Source organism: Elaeis guineensis, chromosome 4 (assembly GCF_000442705.2).
Source record: "Elaeis guineensis isolate ETL-2024a chromosome 4, EG11, whole genome shotgun sequence".
NCBI lineage: Eukaryota > Viridiplantae > Streptophyta > Magnoliopsida > Arecales > Arecaceae > Elaeis > Elaeis guineensis.
In genome coordinates this window covers 120,062,928-120,081,608 of record NC_025996.2, presented here as the reverse complement: position 1 = coordinate 120,081,608, position 18,681 = coordinate 120,062,928, and the positions used below count along the sequence as shown (strand labels likewise).

Below are 18,681 nucleotides of genomic sequence, written 5' to 3'. Positions count from 1 at the left end.
TTTTTTAAAATCTTTATTTTCAAATTCAGTACCATGGTCACTTCGAATAGAAATAATTGACAAACTTTTTTTATTTAAAATTTTTTGATAAAACTTGAAAAATACTGAAAATGCTTCATCTTTGGAAGCTAAAAATAAAACACGAGTAAAACATAAAAAATCATCAATGATTATAAAATCATATCTTTTTCCTTCTAGACTAGTTATCCTTGTCGGATCAAATAAATCAATATGCAAGAGTTCTAGCAGTTTAGAAGTTAAAATAATATTTTTAGATTTAAAAGAAACTCTTGTTTGTTTACCTAATTGACATGCATCATAAATTTTATCTTTATCAAAATTAATTTTTGGCAAACCAACAACTAATTTTTTTTAATGATTTTAGAAAGTATGTGCATACTAATATATGCAAACCTACGGTGCCAAAGTCAACTAGTCTCATTGATTTTAGCATTCATGGCCACAAGACATGGCATGTTTTGCATGAAAAGATTATCCAAATCAACCATGTAAACATTGCCATGTCTATGCCCAATGAATCTAGTGCTATCATCAAAAGGACTAGTTATAATGCACATAGATGATTCAAAAACTATTTTGTAACTTTTATCACATAATTAACTAATACTTAAAAAGTTATGCTTAAAACTATCTACAAGTAAAATATTTTTAATGCAAGTGGAGGGAGTGATACCAATGTTACCAATATCGATGATCTTTCCTTTGTCATTATCTCCAAAAGTGACCATCCCTCTATTTTTGACTTTCAATATGATGAATTGAGATTCATTACCAGTCATGTGTCTTGAGCATCCACTATCAAGATACCACTATCATTTTATTGCTTGGGATGCAAGACACATCTGTACAAATGAAATCAAGTTTTAACCTTAAGTATCAAAGCTAACTTGGGTCCTTTGGGGTTAGTCACAATGGTTCCTTTTAGAATCCATATTTTCTTAACATTTTTATCATCAAATTTATTTGATAAACATGTATAAGCTTTGTGTCCCACCTTGCCACATTTAAAACAAGTGATATTTGGTAATTTTGATGCATTGACAAAAATATTTTTCAAAAATTTTTGTTTTCTTAGAATATTATTGCCAAGTCCGACTTTATCATATACAGTATTTTGATTATCAATAATTATTTAAAATTTATTTAAACTTAATGTAAATCTATCAACTATAGGTTTCAACTTGGTTACCTCTTTCTTTAGATCTTGATTTTTTTTACAAGAGTTTTATTTTGACTAGAAAGTTCATCCTTTTCTTTTATTAGAGACTGATTCTTTAGTTCTAATTCTTTATTTTTTTTATCAATTTCTTCATTTTTCTTAGTTAATACATGGTTTCTTGATTTTCAGATTTTTATTTTTAGTACCTAATTCTTTTAGGTCATTTAAAAGTTCATGAAAAGCTTCTAACAGTTCATCATAAGTAAATTCAGATTGAGTTTCGATAATACCTTAGTTTGATATGCCATAAGGCACAGGTTGGTTTCTTTATGAGATTCTTCATCAGTGGTGGAGTCATCACTGTCACTCTATGTAGCCATCATGGCCTTCTTCTTGAACTTTTTTTGGCCTTTCTTGAGCTGGGGGCATTCTGATTTGAAATGGTCCAACTTCTTATATTCATAACAGATGATGGGCTGTTCTTTTTTTTCTTAGCTTGGCTCTCCCTTGACTAGTGGTCTTCTCCTTGTCCCTTGTCTTTTTCTTCTCATGAAGCATCTAAATTTTTTGGTGATTAGGGCCAAGTCCTCATCTTCTTTACTATTGTCTGATTTTTCTGTGTCTTTTTCTTCTTGAGCTATTGACTTGAGGGCTATGATTCTCTTTCTTCTAGTTTTCTATTCAGTGTGTTGCTTCATGGTCAGTTCGTGAGTCATGAGGGATCCAAGCAGTTCCTCCAATGGTAGAGTATTCAAATCTTTGGCCTCTTAGATTGTAGTAACTTTTGCCTCCCATGATCTTGGTAAGAATCTGAGCACTTTTCTCACAAGATCACTGTTAGAATAACATTTGCCAAGGTTTTTTAAACTATTTATGATGTCAGTGAAATGAGTGAACATTTGAGTTATTGATTCTTCAGGTTCTATTTTAAATAGTTCGTAGTTGTGCACAAGCATATTGATCTTAGATTCTTTTACTTGGTTTGTGCCTTCGTGTGTGACTTCTAACCTATCCCAAATTTTTTTAGTTGAATTGCATGTGAAAATAATTAAATTCATTAGCATCCAAAGTACAATATAAAATATTCATGACTTTAGCATTGAGCTGAGCCATTTTTTTATCAATTTCATCATATTCACCTTTCGACTTAGAGAGAGACACACCATCAATTAATTTAGTGGATGTGTGTGATCCATTTACTATGACACTCCACATGTCATAGTCAAGTGCTTGTATAAAAATTCTCATCCGAGCTTTTCAATAGATATAGTTTGATCCATTGAAAAGTGGAGGTTGGTTTGTGGATTGCCTCTCGACTAGAGATGTAACAAATTGGGCTGCCATAGACCTTTAGCTCTTGATGGTTAAATCAAGCAAGGACTAAAGCACCAAGCTCTGATATCACTTGTTGCTTAGAAATGGAGCCCAAGAGAGGGAGGTGAATTGGGTCTTTTTAAAATTTTAAAAGATTAGTGCACTAAAATAATGTGCTAAAGAGATCGAGTGAAGTGGGTTGATATTCAATAAAAATAAATTTAAACACAAAAGAAGGAATGCAAGTAAATGGCATAAAGAATAAGTAAAGAAAATAAGCATAGTAAACATAAAAATTTATAGTAGTTCAGTCCCAACCTTGCACCTACATCCACTTCCCAAGTCTCTACTTAGAAATTCAATCCACTAAATGGATTCAAAGTTACAACACGTCGGACACTCTGACCCTTGCTATTCAAGCAAGAACACTTATTTTTCGGATACAAACCAACCTTCAATAATCTGATTTAGGGTTCGGATTAACCCAAATGAGTTTTGAAATCTCTCAAAACTCAAAAATCCAAATACAATTTCAGAAAAATAGAGTACAGAAAATTCAGCACACAATCTCCTTAAATAGATACAATGAATGCAAAATAAATATAATACTCAAGAGAAAGAAGCTTTTACTGAACACCCTCAATGAATTCATACTTGATTGCTGCTGGAGAGTGGTTGGTAAAGTGATTAAATGCTTCTTTTCTCTTTTTTAGGACTGAATGAGATTTTCTTGGATGTGAGCTTTGAATGCTAGCAAAACTTCTTATTTTCCTCTTCAAGAGAGCTTTTATAATTACTATCTATCATTGAGAATATTTTAGAGTTGGTTTAGAACCATTGGAGAGTATTTAATGCGCATTAAATGAATCAAAAACAGACTGAAAACTAGCTGTTACGCGTGCTCGCAGGAATGGGACGTCCCATGGGGTGTCCCATGGGGCATCCCAATAGGTCAGACAGAAAGTTCAGCTTTCTATTTTGGTCTCAGAATCTCAGGGATCGTCCTAGGTGGGTCATTCCAATCACATGGATCATCCCAGGTGGATCGTCCCACTGCATATCATGAGTCAAAATGAAGCATGTCGGCTGTCCAACGAAAGGGGATGACCTAGATGGGTCGTCCCATTTTGTTCCAACCCAATTTTTCATGTATTTAAGGTCTGAAACTTACCAGAACACTTTCAAACGCTCTCAAGTGGATTCAAATCAATTTGGACACTCTCAAAAGCCTTCAAAAACTTCTCCAACTTATTGAAACTTCAACTTTTGGCACACTTGATAAAGCTTTTTAAATCCAATCTCTTGGATTACCTGAAATATCATAAAAATAATCTTCAAAGATAGAAAACATATTAGTAGTCCCCTCAAATGGTTTGTGATTATCAAAATCAATTCTTGGAGCAACAATATGTCAGTAGGTGAAGGCTGAACATCAAAGACTAGCTAGTTTGCTAAAACAATTGGAGATACCAAAGTAGAAACAGGAGTATATTACTATGGATTTCATTTGGACTTTCGAGGATAACAAAAAGGAATGATGCAGTGCGGGTGATTGTTAATTGACTTATAAAATTTGTCCAATTTTTGTCCTTTCGAGTTGGTACTCTAATTAATAAGTTAGCACATATGTATATTGATGGAATAGCATGTTTGCATGATGTACCAGCTGTAAGCATTGTGTCTGATCAAGATCCACAGTTTGTACCTAGATTTTGGGAGAGATGAGGACTCTCTCTTTTTATCTTTCTTATTTTCTCTCTCTTCATCCATTTTCTTTCTCTAGAAGGATCTATGGATCTCAGTATCAAGTCATATCTTCTTATTCTAGGAACCCATATTGACCCCAATAAGAAGGTTTTGAATCACTTTAGTGCCCGAGCGATTTATCTAACCAATCACTGGTCAACAACTTTTTATTATTATTATTTAAATTTATTGAATTCATCGGATGAAAATTGATTATAATTTAATATTTTCAATAGGATTAGCTAATTTTTCTAATGAAATCGGAAGATGGCAAATGAGGTAAGTAGATCTTATACTCTTTATTTATTTTCAAATTATCATATTTTTTATGTATATAATTTACTGATTATGAAATTAAATTTTTTATAAAATAAAGGATCTATGAAATAAAAAAATATATTTTATTATGATAAATAATTCTATGAATGTATTTTATGAAAATAGCATATTTATGAGGCATAAATCTTATTATGTCTTTTATTATTTTTTCTACCTACACATATGTATGTTTTATGAAAAGATATAAAGTTTTAAAGGCTCTCAGATGAAGATCGATATCCGAAGCTAGCATTCATAAGAAACATGGCCCCGGGGTGTAATTGCGTGACATCAGTTGCATGAAGATGAATGATGGGGAGTCATTTGGATGAAGTGCAAGAAAGGTACCTTTCCTTTGTACACTTGGTATTGGTTGCCTTAATTTGAAAAAGTAAAGCCAAGACTTGCAGCGCTTGGAAAGTGAAATTATTTTTATGGGACAAGGGGGATTGGGTGTCAAAAATTTATCCCAAATGAACCTATCTAAGTCTAAAAATCCTTGGTGGAGTCAGATTGCTAGAGATTATTACTCAAGGAGGAGGTTAGGTATGAGAATGAGCTTGAGAAATATGGCCTTCTAGAACTATGTGGCATTTAAAATTGGAAACGGGGAGTCCATTCAGTTTTGGGAATATGCTTGGATTGATGCAACGTCTCTTTACTCTCAAGCCTAGAAACTAATTTTCCCATCTCCTCTTATTGGAGCTGGATAAGTTTGAATTGGTACATTCAAGTGAGAGGCCCTTTGACTAGATGTGAGATATCTCAGTTGGAGTTACCGCTTAGCCTTCTTGCACAATATAGACATGGTCTTGTGGCACTTGCCAATCTGGAAGCTTGCTCGAAATGGCCTCTTCTCTATAGACTCTTATTACAATTTTTTCAACTTTGGTGGCTTGAAATGTCGTTATCAGTTATCACAATGTCATTGGACTACACACTTGAGAACAACCAAGAGCAAAATACTCAATAGGAGAGGATGGAATGTTATTGTTGGATGCATCTTGTGTGGAACGAATGTGGAGTTTGTCAACCCTCTCGTGTTCAGGTGTCCCTCTCCGAGGAGTCCATGGACCATAATCAAGTTGCTTCTAAACTTAAGGAGGAGGCCAACATCCTTTCATGACCTATGGATGGCTTTGAGAACAAAGAACAAAAGCAAGATGACGACAAAGGCTGGGGACAGAATAATTGCAACAGTGTGCTGGAGGATTTGGAGGGAGAGAAATGATTGTATTTTTTTGAATAAAAAAAAAATTTAGAAGTGTTTGGTTAGAAAAAATGAAGGTCCGAAATCGAAATCAAAATGGATGACTCTCATTTCAACTGTTTAGTTGAGAGAAATCCCATTTTGATTTCGGAGAGGAATGAAAATGACTTAATCTATATAGAACTCAATCTCTACTCTCTTCCATGGATTCAATTTTTCATTCCGATTCCAATTCCGATCACGAACCAAACGTTTCAAAAGATTTGACCATTCCGATTCTGATTCCAAATTATTCCGATTTCCATTCTCGTTCACTCTGATTGCGAACCAAACACCTCCTCAATATATCTAGTTTTGCAAAAATTACTCCAATCATTCAACTGTTGAGGGAGCATGTGTTCGTCCAAGTGTGAGGCCAAGCATCAGGATCTGTGGAACAAAATGGCTTCTTTGGCACATTCACCCAGTAGCAGAGTGCTTTTGTAGACAGTTCTTTGGCACATCCACGTGACGGTTGAGTTCTCTTGTAGATTCTGTTCCATGGTTTCTGCTGTTCCCTGTTTCAAAATCCCTTTTGATTCCCAGCTGTATAGTTCATGACAAGTCCATAAGTAAGCATCACTGTAACCATATTGTGTATTCTATTTTATAATTTAATAAAGAGGGGATAGCACCCTGCTACCTCCTATTCACATCAAAAGTAAAAATAGACATAAAAAGGAGGGCTTTCAAGCAGGCTGAGGAATCTACTTTTCAGTAATAAACCCCCTTGGCTTTTTTATTATTTCTTCAATTTCATGCACACACATGATCTTCCTTAGGATGCCATTTATTCAGTCAGTCATCTCAACAGCCACAGGAAAATATTAAATGGCAATTTTAAGAAACTTCTTTGACAATTGGGATACTGGAGTCCAGGCTTTGCCATCCCGAATCTGTCAGTGTGTCAGACCCTGGACAAGAAGACAAATATTAATTTTAAAAATAATCCTAATTACGATTCAAAAACTAGAATAGAAAGATGATAACAAGGTGAAGTCAGCAGCAGAGTTGATTATGAGCAATGCAAAAATCTTCATGCCAATTCCGTAAAAAACTGTCCAGTTTTGTCTATCAAATTGCCAGCACGAGATGAAGATCTACTATATTTCTTTTTCTTCTTTTGGAAGGAAATGATTGATCATGTCATAATTTTGAAATGAGATTACTCAAAGGATTTGTTGGCTTTGTTTACCAACTTGATAAGATTTGGGAGAAGATTGAAGTGGAGAGTGAGATGAAAAATTGAGAGAAAATATAGATCTACAGTTCTTTCTTTTTGTTTTCTTAATACATAAGGTCTCTTATGTGTGAGGCTATCACATCCTACAAAAATTCATACATCAATATATAAATCACTATGACAATATGAATCCAACCATATATGAGCCCATACATGAATCCAACATATAACTAAACCAAAAACTTACATAATTTAGAAATTAAAAAAAATAAACATTATATTTTAATACTCCCCTTTAATGGTTGTTCTTGAATGCCCATGAAGTCTCTAAAGTAGATCAATTTCTCTTTAGGTAATGCCTTGGTGAAAATGTCCGCTACTTGATTTTGAGTCTCACATACTTCACTTCTTCTTTTTCTTCTTCTTCTACCATATCTCTTATAAAATGGTACTTGATTTTGATATGCTTGGTGCGGCTATGATAGATAGGATTCTTTGTCATAAAGATGGTAGAGTTGTTGTCACAAAGTAGTATAATGACTTCTTCTTGCTTCTCACCCACATCTAGTATTCTTCTCAACCAAATTATTTATTGTACCGCTAAAATAGTTGAGATATATTCGGCTTCTGTGGATGACAATGCCACAATGTCTTGCTTCTTAAATGCCCAAGATATGGCACCAGATCCAAAAAAAATGTATAGCCCGATGTACTCTTCATATCATCAATGCTTCCAGTCCAATCACTATCACAAAATCCAAATAACTTTACATGATCATTTATGCTCCTTTTATACATGATGCCATAATCTTTGGTGCTTTTGATGTATCTCAAGACTCTTTTTGCCACCCCAAAGTGGATCTTGCTTGGCTTTTGCATGAATCTAGAAAGTAAAATTGATGCAAACATTATGTCCGGTCTTGTAGTTGTGAGATACAATAAGCTTCCAACAATGCTTGTATATAGTGGTGCATTGGCTTCACCACTTTCATCTTCTTTCATTAACTTCTCATTTACCACCAAAGATATTGTCATAACATTGCAATTCTCCATTTTGAACTTTTTGAGAATCTTTCTACATACTTCTTTTGATAAATAAAAATACCATCTTCTTTTGCTTGATTTCAATTCTCAAAAAATAATGGAGCAAATCCATATTATTCATTTCATATCTTCTCATCATATCATTTTTGAAAGCTAAAATCATATTTTTATTGTTACCAGTAATGATCAAATCATCAACATAAAGAGAGACAATGAGAATATCATTACCTTGCTTCTTCACATAAAGTATTGGTTCACTTGAACTTTTTTGGAAACCTTTCACATTGAAGTAGGCATCAGTTTGAGAATACCATGCTCAGGATGCTTGCTTCAATCCATACAATGCTTTCTTCAACTTGTACACTTTGCTTTTTTGACCTTTGATGATGAAATCTTGAGGTTGTTTTACATAAATTTTTTCCTCCAATATCCAATTCAAAAATGCTGACTTTACATCAAGTTAGTGTAGTTTCTAACCTTTGTGTGCCACTATAGAAATGAGAGTTTGAAGTTTGATTGTTCTCACTTTGATATTTTTTTGAAATTCTTCTTGTAAGATATCCCATGTCTCTTTTGACTTGGTGGCTCTAATGATTCTTGAAAAAATCTTGTCGGACACCGCTTATTGGATGAAGAAGAGGGCTTTGGCATCCTTCTTTTTGTAGTTCTTTATTTGCTCCCTTTGTTGGTTAGTTGGAGTGAACGACTCTTCATATCCACTCTCCACAAAATCCCAAATCTTTTGTGAAATGAAGAGGGTCTTCATCTTGATGCTCCAATAATCATAATTTTCTCCATCAAAAATAGGAATAGAAGGTTGATTGATGCTCATACCCATGTTGTTTGAACTTGCCATGGAGATCTTCTTGAATGGTGTTCTCTTTCTCATTTGTTGTCTTCAAACTCAAATCTTGTTGATCAACCTGGCTCTGATACCACTTTTGTTGATTTTTTTTACCAACTTGATGAGATTTGGGAGGAGATTGAAGTGGAGAGTGAGATAAAAAATTGAGAAAGAATATAGATCTAGGGTTCTTTCTTTTTATTTTTTTAATACATAAGGCCTCTTATGTGTGAGGCTACCACATTCTACAAAAATTCATACTATGACAACATGAGCCCAACCATATATGAGCCCATACGTGAACCCAATATATAACTAACTCAAAAACTTATATAATTTAGAAATTAAAAAGAACAAACATTATATTTTAACAGGATTAAAATAAGCCCAAGAGTTTGTCTGAAGCACTCTCTAATGGAAAAGGATGATCCATAAACTTCTCCCAATCTTGCATTATTTGTGAATCACCATTAATCCATAAACCACTAAAGCCATCTTAATCACGGGAAAATTTATTGACAAACAGATTATCTTACTGCAATAAATAACATGTAAGAAGAAGAATTAATATATGTAGTTTTTTTGGAGAATAAGAAAAAACACAACTATAATTTTAGACTACCCTCTTAATTTATCTAGCATTATCCATATGACCAGCGAAATAGGATTAGAGTTTCGTTTTTTATTTTCTCGTGAGAAAGAAAATTGGACTTCCAATGCCTTACATGCGTCTGACTGTGATCCACATTCATAAAGCTTAAGCGCACACACAGAATTCTACTTATTTTCTTTTCTATTTTTTGAAAAAAAAAAAAAAGATAAGAAGATGGGGAGAACACTATACATTTGTTTCATGACAAGATAAAATAAATGAGAAGAGGAAGAGAGGAAGATGAAGAAGTAGTTACTGTGTGAATTCAATGTTAATCACTTGAGCTGCTTCGCTTGCTATCATCTGAAAGGCAGCATTTGACAAGACCATGGTGGTGCCATTCCTGGATGGCATTGAATTCAGCATCGTCCCCTGGTCGACAACTCTCACTTGAATAACCCGGTTCTTAATGCATGCATTGGGCGTTGCCGAGCTAAGGCATCTCACCAAGTACTGCCTCCCACAAGATGCACCATTGTCCCATATCCCTTCCCCAGCCGCGGCAAATAGGCCGCTACCTGGAAACTGCCCCGGGTCACGACCATAACAAACGGTAGCTGCGAACAAACACTTAGATATGTCTTTTAGAAAGAATATAAGAGCGAAAGAATCATACATTAAAACAAAGAATAATAATAATCCACAGCCGATCGAGATGATGGCAATAAACAAGACTTACGGAGATAGGGAGGGCCATAGTATGCAGCAGTGCCGACATCCGCGGTGGAGCAGCGAAGGAGGATGGCGAGGGAGAGGAGGCATGGAAACAGGAGAAGCTTTAGAGGCTTGGACATGGCTGAGGGGATCAGTTGGCCTGGAAAAGAGTCAGAGAATCAACTTGAGAATCTTCTCTTTTGGACGACCAGTTGTTCAACGACCCCATGCAGGTTGCTTGCATTTTACGTTCTTGGGTCGTAGTTGAGGTTAGGTTTTGAGGTCAACAAAACTATTTGTGCCGAAAATGGTGTAAGGAATAAATTAAGCAGCATGGCCGATCAGTTGGGTGGCCGTGACAAAGTTACCTGTCAGGTGGTTATTTATTTATTTATTTTGACACGGCCGATATTTATCTAATTGCCGTTGTGTTCGCCGGATCAGGCGGAGCACTTTTACGGGAAAGAATTCAGATATCTCACCGAAATTCATGGGCTGTAAAACTTCGTTTATAGTTCACACTCCTTCGCTAGGTTTTGCTCTTAACTATGATGGTTCAATATCAAAAGTTCTCTTCTTCAGTTTCTTTAGTTGTTGTGATATTAGTATACTACATTTTGTTATCAACGATGAATTTCTATATAAGCTTTTTATCAAAAAAAAAAAAAAATCATCAGGGAATTGAAGACAATATTCCAACAAGAAATTCATATGTAACAGGTGCCAACCAATTATATTAGAATGGTTGGTTAAAAAAATGAAAAACTTCTTGCTTTGATTGGCTCCACCCAATCAGCAATAGAATGCAAGGATTGGAGGTTGATGACCTGACATTATTTTTTTTCTTTATATAATCACAATCATGATGCAAAGGATGGACCAACAAATCAATGGGCTCCAATAAAATATAAGTCCTGAAACACTTCGTCCGAGAATGTTAGTTGTGCTATCCATCTTAAATAACATGCTAATATTTGCCAGTATTTTGAACCAATCGATTGTGATCGAAGTAGGTTTCTAACTACCCAAATCCAAATCCAAATATCCAATGAACTATTCAAACCCAGCCCAAATGCTATCAGGACTGATTTTTTTTTTTTTGTCCAAACCCATCTTAATCGGGTATCAAATAACTCGAATTTACCCAGCCTAAACTCAATTAAATCACATTAAGTATTTTTTCTTCGTTTCTATCAACTCTAAAGTTACAACCATTTCATAAATCTTATCTGTCTTAAATAAATAAAATTCAAAAATACTTAATTTCACGTTCAATCAAAATAAAATTCAAACTAGTTGGTAATTGATAACTAGTAAGTGATAATTGATAAAATATATTTAATATAATATATATATATATTTATTTATTTAAAATACTGAAATAGTTCGGATTAGATTTGGGTTGGGTATTGGGTCGGATGCATAACTACCTAATTCTGATCCGAATCTAAAATTAAATATTCGGATTTTATCCAAATATGATCTAAATTCAGTCAACATGTTGACTATCTGATCAGATCAGATATCCGCTAGTTTGAATTTTATTGTCATCCCTGTAACCGAAGGCTAAATGATATGTTGAGAATGAAAATAAAAAAAGCATGATGTCGCGCAAGGTAGAATAAACCCGGCTTAATTTGAAGCCTCCTGTCGCAAGCACAATCATGTAAATGTCTGACCCAAAAGCGTTCCTCCAGACGTCTAGAAGGAAAGGAGATAGAGAGGGAAAAGAAAAGCAAGAAGAGAATTCAGGAAGGAAAAGAATTTTAATCCGCCAAAAGGCTGTGCTTTTTATCTATATCTGGACCGGGAGCGTCCAAGTAAACCTCGAAAAGGCTGCCTCATGAAGTCCAAAAAAAAGTATACATATGCCGACGATATATATGAGACGTGAGGGTGACCATGAAATAAATCAGGATCACTAACACCTCAATTCAAATTTAATGGGAAATGCCGTCAAAAATATGAATTAAATGGGAATGGCGTCAAATACGTTAGGCACGCAGGTCTCGCGTGTGTGCGTCATGGCAGTGCAGACTGGCTGAAAGAAGCGAGCAAACACACGTGGTTAGCCGCCCAAGACGCAAAAAGCCACACCAGGCCTTGGACTACTGGATTTCAATGAATGCAATTGCACTTGCATTTAATTACCCAATGTTGGATTATTCAAAGCAATAAAAGTTTAAAACTTTGAGCCTTTTCTAAAATCTAATAAAAAATTTAAGAAAATTAAAAATATTCTAACAATGCTCCACAAAAGGTTCAAACTCCAAAAAATAATAAAATAAAATCATATATAAAAAATTTTGTATAATTTATATTATAAAAAAAATAATAATAAAATTATATATAAAAATTTTATGTAATTTATACTATACAATGGATAAGATATCAAAAGAAATCTTATCATTGACCGTATCCATTTAAAAAAGAGCTGTAATAGACTAGACTTTTGAACTTAGTCCTTATATCTAATTTTAAAAATGGGTGAGATATCCCATAGAAATCTTTTATGTCCTTACTCCGAATGAGATTGGCAGCCCAAGACGCAAAAAGCCACACCAGGCCTTGGACCACTGGATTTCAGTGCATGCAATTGCACTTGCATTTAATTACCCAATGTTGGATTATTCAAAGCAATAAAAGTTTGAAACTTTGAGCCTTTTCTAAAATCTAATAAAAAATTTAAGAAAATTAAAAATATTCTAACAATGATCCACAAAAGGTTCAAACTCCAAAAAAAATAATAATGAAATCATATATAAGAAAATTTGTGCAATTTATACTATATCATGGTAAGATATCAAAAGGAATCTTATCATTGACCGTTATCTAAGAAAGAGCTGTAATAGACTAGACCTTTGAACTTAGTCGTTATATCTAATTTTAAAAATGGGTGAGATATCCCAAAGAAATATTTTATGTCCTTACTCCAAATGGGATTGGCAGCAGTTTGAGGCACAAACAAGGTGGCTGGGGACATTCAGTAAGGCGCCAAACAACTTGGTTGGAGGGAACAGCTAACTCAATCTGAGAGACCTTCCAGCAATTGAGATATGGTGCTTTTGGAGAGAATGTAACATTAGAATCTTCCACTTCAAAACAAAAGCCCCTATCCTAGAAATGGAGCAAATTGTCCTCTATCTTCAGAGTTGGACAGGAAAAGGAGAGACAATAATCCAGCTTCACTAAAATCCTTCAAAGGCTATCTGACAAGCAATCGAGCTAGAACAGATGATTAAACCACAAGATCAAAGTGCAACGGAATAAACAAAGAGACTGACTTCACTGTAAAAGCGGTGCAAACGCATCACCTGTGGAACATGGGGAGCTTCTACGTATTATGAGATGCTAGTTGAACTTCCCATGCAAATTGTTCGTTGCATAATCTCTTGTTCTTTGCACAAATCTAAGGGACCACCTCTAAAGACACCCGTTACATGTTGGTCACTTGCACATGACCGCTTTGTAATCTATTTCTAATTAATGATAAGGGTGGCCCACACCTCCCTTCTCATCAAAAAAAAGATCTCTAATTAATTTTAAAAGTATCATAACTATAGGATGGACTTTTGTTTGATTGATTTTGAAGTTGTTCTCTCGAAGTTCTTTCTACGGGGTTTGAAATAATGCTGATTTGAGAATCTAAGTTAGGATCTAATTACCATGTTGGTCCTGGGTCTGGATCCCTACTTGTGCTTATGCTCAAGCTAGTCTTCTTGTTCTATCATAGGCAAATTAATATCTTCCATGGGGGTTAAGTCACCTTGCTTGTGACTTAGCTCTTCAAGAAGTTCGATCAGAATGAAGGGAGAGGCAATTAAGGCTTGAACCTTATAGACCTAAGAAAGTCTGCGTCCCATCACATTATTAGCACCAAGAAGATCATCTTGGAGGTCATGAATCTGGGCACTAATATGGTTAGAATCCACTATTACATACTACTAGAACTCGGATATGGTGAATCAGTCGAAGCTGACGTCATCCATTCTGTACATAACGTACAAAGCATCCCAGATTTCCTTAGCAGTCTTGGTGGGATCATATACACCACCAAGGGAATTGGATAAGCACTAGAATCCAATGGTAACAATGGAAGTCAACTTCCTAACGGGGCTCTAGATTGAGAGCTAGAAGTAGTGATTTGCTGGGGCCTATATGTGATTGTTGACCGAGTATTGGGTAATGATGAAGGTGTAGAATTGTGTTATATAGTGGCTGAAATCAAAGCAAGAGTGGTTAGCTAGTATCGTGCTTGGCCATCATATCCTGAAAAAATGGCCACTTAGCTTTATGGCATTGGAAAGAGTTATGTTCACCAAAAAAGCTGTCTTATGGTAAGGTGTTAGTTGATGATGTGGTTCTGCACGCATAAAGATAGCAAATATAACAAAATAGAAGTGCATAAGCATCATTTTAAACGAGAGCAATATAACTCTAATTACTATAGGATAAAGAAGCAAAGAAGTTCTAAAACGCACTTCAATTTATAGGTTTCAAAATTTTGAAAGAGGACAAATAATTATTTTGGACCATAATAAAGTGAGCTAGTGAGGGCACTAAATATATTTTGATATTCTATTATATATTTCGAAAATAATTTAATAGTCAAAATTTCATTAAAATTATATTGATACACAGTTTTTAAAGCAGATGAAATAAATGATTTAATTGGAAATTAAGATGTTTTATAAATTTCTGTGCGGATCCTAGAGCACTTGAATCAAAGGATTTAATTAATTTGGAAAAACGAACTCAAGGTTTGTAGATGATTATGATCAGAGTGGCAGATTCATAGGATTTTTTGTCTAAAAAATTGATTTTAATTTTCTTATGCAATTTTCAAAACAGCTGACTAAGAGAATTTTGATTTTTCAAAACTGCTCTGGGTCTGGTAAATTGTAGGAAAAGAGAATTTGAAGCTCAAATATACAAGGATTACTACACCCATGTATACCGGACTAGTTTAGACAAACAAATAAAAAAGCATCATTTTGACTAGGAATGAATCAAGAAGATGAAAGAATCAATTAAAAATATCAAATAGCATAAAATTTTTATGTAACAAGATACAGCTAAACAAAACAAAGAGAAAAGTAGACAATCTCCAGGGATCTAGAGGACTATATACTAGACATGCTGTGTAAACACATAGACGTTATGTGCATGAAAAGCAGGTCAAGAGAAATTGGAAATGCAAGACAACAATAACTAAACATAACATGTTTACTTGTGAAACCACAAAAATGTACAAGATCAAGAAAATAGAAGAAAAGAGGAAAAAAAAGAATTATGGTCATCTAACTAGAACTATATTCGAAAGGTAGGACTCTGCAACCTTTTAAAGATAGTAGCAGGCAAAGTAGAATACAAAACCTAACCCACTAATCAAATCTCATTTTACTCATAGAAGTTTGGCAAAGCAAGAAGCAAGTGATCCCATCACCAAAGGCTCAAAGAAACATGATCCATCTTACCATACGTAACTATGGCCGATTGACCACTAGTGATACTGTTGATTAACAAACCTAAACTAACAGCATTTAAAAGAGAAAAAAAAAGAACCAACTACATTTACATCTTGGTGAAACAATGGTTGTGGACTTATTATACATAGGCAAATTATAAAAATTATGCAAGATTAAAAAATCATATAAGTTAAAGACACAAGAAGATGGTAATAATATATGACATGCTCATCATTAATGTCAACTTCCAGTGTCAAGAGGCTATATCTTATATAATTCAAGTATTATTCCTAAATTTTAGCTAGGAATCCACAAATAAAAATATTGGGTATTATTTGACAATTGAAAAACCGGTGGAAATGGTCAAGTGAACTTTATGCATATATACATGAGCTGCTATGGTCAAGTACGAAAGCGACAATATAGCAATCCACCATGCACCCAAGTATGCCTAATTAAATGCATTCAACATCCTATGACGCATGATAAATTTTAGAAACAAAAGAATTATGAATTTTAGAATGATCTTAAAAAAGTTAGCTTGTAGCATTAACAATTAGAAACAGATTTGCTTTAAACTTCAGAAAAAGAAATAACCATACATATCTGATCCACAATAGTTGTGGCACCATCACTTTGATCAAAGAAGTGTAATGATAGGAAACTGGGAAGGAGGTTTCCACCCATGCTTCCCTTTTTCTCCGTCAACGAGGGTGGGGCTCAGAGAACAAGACGACAAAATATGAAATAGGAGTATGAAGTGTGCATTCACGAGCAAACAAGACTGCAAGATACTATCTGTGCACAGGCATCAAGCTCTATGAAGACAAATCTTAAGAAAGAAGACTAAAAAGTTACTGAATTAGAAATATCACAGCGTGGTTCTTGAAAAAAGCGTAAGAAAACTATGCCAAGAGAGAAAATAAAATACATTAAAAAAATATTTCAGATGTTCTCTATAACTAAGACCTTGATGTAGTAGATTAATATTAGATGAAGGAAGGGTAAAACAACAAGAACAAGATGAAAGCCTATTTTGAGATGACAAACATAAGCACTTTCAGACGTGTTCTTAACTTATCGATCACTGAAGAAAACTAAAAGACTTCCATTCAGATAAGAAAGAAAGACTAAATCCCTTCTGAATTCAAGAGTAATTAAAGAGCAAAAGGAAAAAAAGAACCTACCATCTAATCTAATCACAAATCATTACAACACAATTTACAAAAAATTATAAGATTAACAATAACAAAAAAAAAGTAACTCATTAATTGAGAAGCATGGTTTTGATCTTCCAGATTCCATATCAGAAAAAGCGTTCAGCAGCCTCTTTTTCAAATCTATCATCAAAAAATATAAGAGCATTGTTTTCATGTAGCCTGGACTAACAGTTGAAATCCAATCCAAAATAACCAAATCTGTCTTGGTATTAATCCATCAGATCGTAAAACCCAAGATTGCATAAATAAATGTAAATCAAGCAGAAAACATATCTTAAACAATGAAATAATAGATTAAAACAAATGCGTTAACCCTATCATACTTCAAAAAAACTAATTTTTCTATCACATCAGTGCCAACATACTCCCAAAAAACATCAGGAAAAAAAAGAAAAAGAAAACTTGCAGAGAGATCGGAAATGTAAACCGAGGTAAACAACAGAAATATATTGGCCGCCCAAACCAAGAAAGATTATAAGAAATAAATGAGAAGGCATGGAACGGAAATCACCTAAGAAACCTCTCTCTAATAGAAGAAGAGAAGACTCGAGAAGAGCCCGCGAGCGTGGGGCCTGGCCGGGTATCCAGGCCTGCTGTTTGAAGGTCGAGGTGGCGGAAAATAACAAAGAAAGCAAAACAATTGGTTTATATGAGCGGTTTGAGAAAACAAAAGGACTTCTGTTTCACGCGTTTCATCCTTTTGATTCATTAGACGTTATGGTATTGAAGTGACAATGAAGTCATAGTAATAAATACCTGCTTTCAAGAATTTATCCCGCCGATTAGAAATAATAAGAGAGATAACTCGATTTATGATGGATAGCCGGATGGAAGCCATCCCGGTCGTTCAGTCTCTTGAGAAAATGAGATCGGATCGATTTGAGATTCTAAAATCCATTCACATGGATAGAGACGAAGAAAAGAGAAAGAAATAAAGGAAGAAAAAAATTAAAAAATAAAATAAAATAAAATAAAAAGAAAAAATGGAAAGAGAAAAGAATGGAGAAGGGAAGGAAAGAAAAGGAAAGAAAAGAAAAAGAAAGAAAGAAAAAAAAGGAAGACATAATGTGAAGGATACTGGATGCACAACATTGCTGTCAAAACGAACTTAAATGGTTCTTGCGAGTTTTAGTGAGAGAAACTCTAGAGTCTGAAATGTCAAAAAAACACCCTTTCCATACCCGCAACCCCACAAACAACCTTCACATTCACCCTCCTCCTTTTCAGTCTTCAAATCTTCCTAAACCTTATTTTTCAAGAAACTACAACATCCCTCTGATCGGTGTTAATGCCAACCCCCCCCCCTGGACGAAGGATTTGTTTTAGGAATGAGACTGGCATCCTAGGACTAGTTCCTTTCGAAACTGCTAAAAGTCACCATAAGTCTGTTTCAGCAACCAATCCACAAAAATTTGTTCGTCCCCCTCGCCCAGCTTCAGACGGATGTTGGCTTGAAACCTATTAGGATTTAACGTCTCGAGAATCAGCCCACATTGAGCCTACAGCGAGGTTTGCGGCGAAAAATGGAGTCTAATGAGATCAAGATCACTCCAAACGGAGCTCGGATGGAGGAGATACGAGCTTTTGAAATCGATACGAGACCCGAGGAGGCGGAAGACCGCTGGCGGAGTGGCGGCGGCGTAGCCGCAGGTGGTGGCGTGCGGCCCAGGCAGGGCCAACGCGTGAGACGCGCGGCTCAGGCGCGCGGCCGAGGCGAGCGGGCGGCCCAACCGGGCGCGCAGCCTAGGCGCACGGCCTAGGCGGGGGGCGGCCCAGGCGGGCGCGCGGCCTAGCTCGTGCGCGGGCCGG

At 35.1% G+C, this 18,681-nt stretch overlaps 1 protein-coding gene across 1 annotated transcript; it reads right to left on the bottom strand.

Annotated features, from left to right (window-relative positions):
• Positions 1-5,974: 5,974 nt before the first annotated feature.
• LOC105036766 (EG45-like domain containing protein) lies at positions 5,975-17,503 on the bottom strand. Its single transcript, XM_073255201.1, has 4 exons — positions 17,384-17,503; positions 10,210-10,344; positions 9,787-10,087; positions 5,975-6,721 (listed from the first exon to the last, which is right to left on the bottom strand). Exons 2-4 carry the CDS (start codon positions 10,322-10,324, stop codon positions 6,715-6,717), a joined length of 423 nt encoding a protein of 140 aa, XP_073111302.1. The 5' UTR covers positions 10,325-10,344; positions 17,384-17,503; the 3' UTR covers positions 5,975-6,714.
• Positions 17,504-18,681: the final 1,178 nt, after the last annotated feature.

Excerpts from the sequence above, each read along its gene's own strand:
- LOC105036766 (XM_073255201.1), bottom strand. The coding sequence starts at position 10,324 with ATGTCCAAGCCTCTAAAGCTTCTCCTGTTTCCATGCCTCCTCTCCCTC. Across the intron at positions 10,088-10,209 it reads CTATGGCCCTCCCTATCTCC|CTACCGTTTGTTATGGTCGT; the intron begins GTAAGTCTTGTT and ends GTTTGTTCGCAG.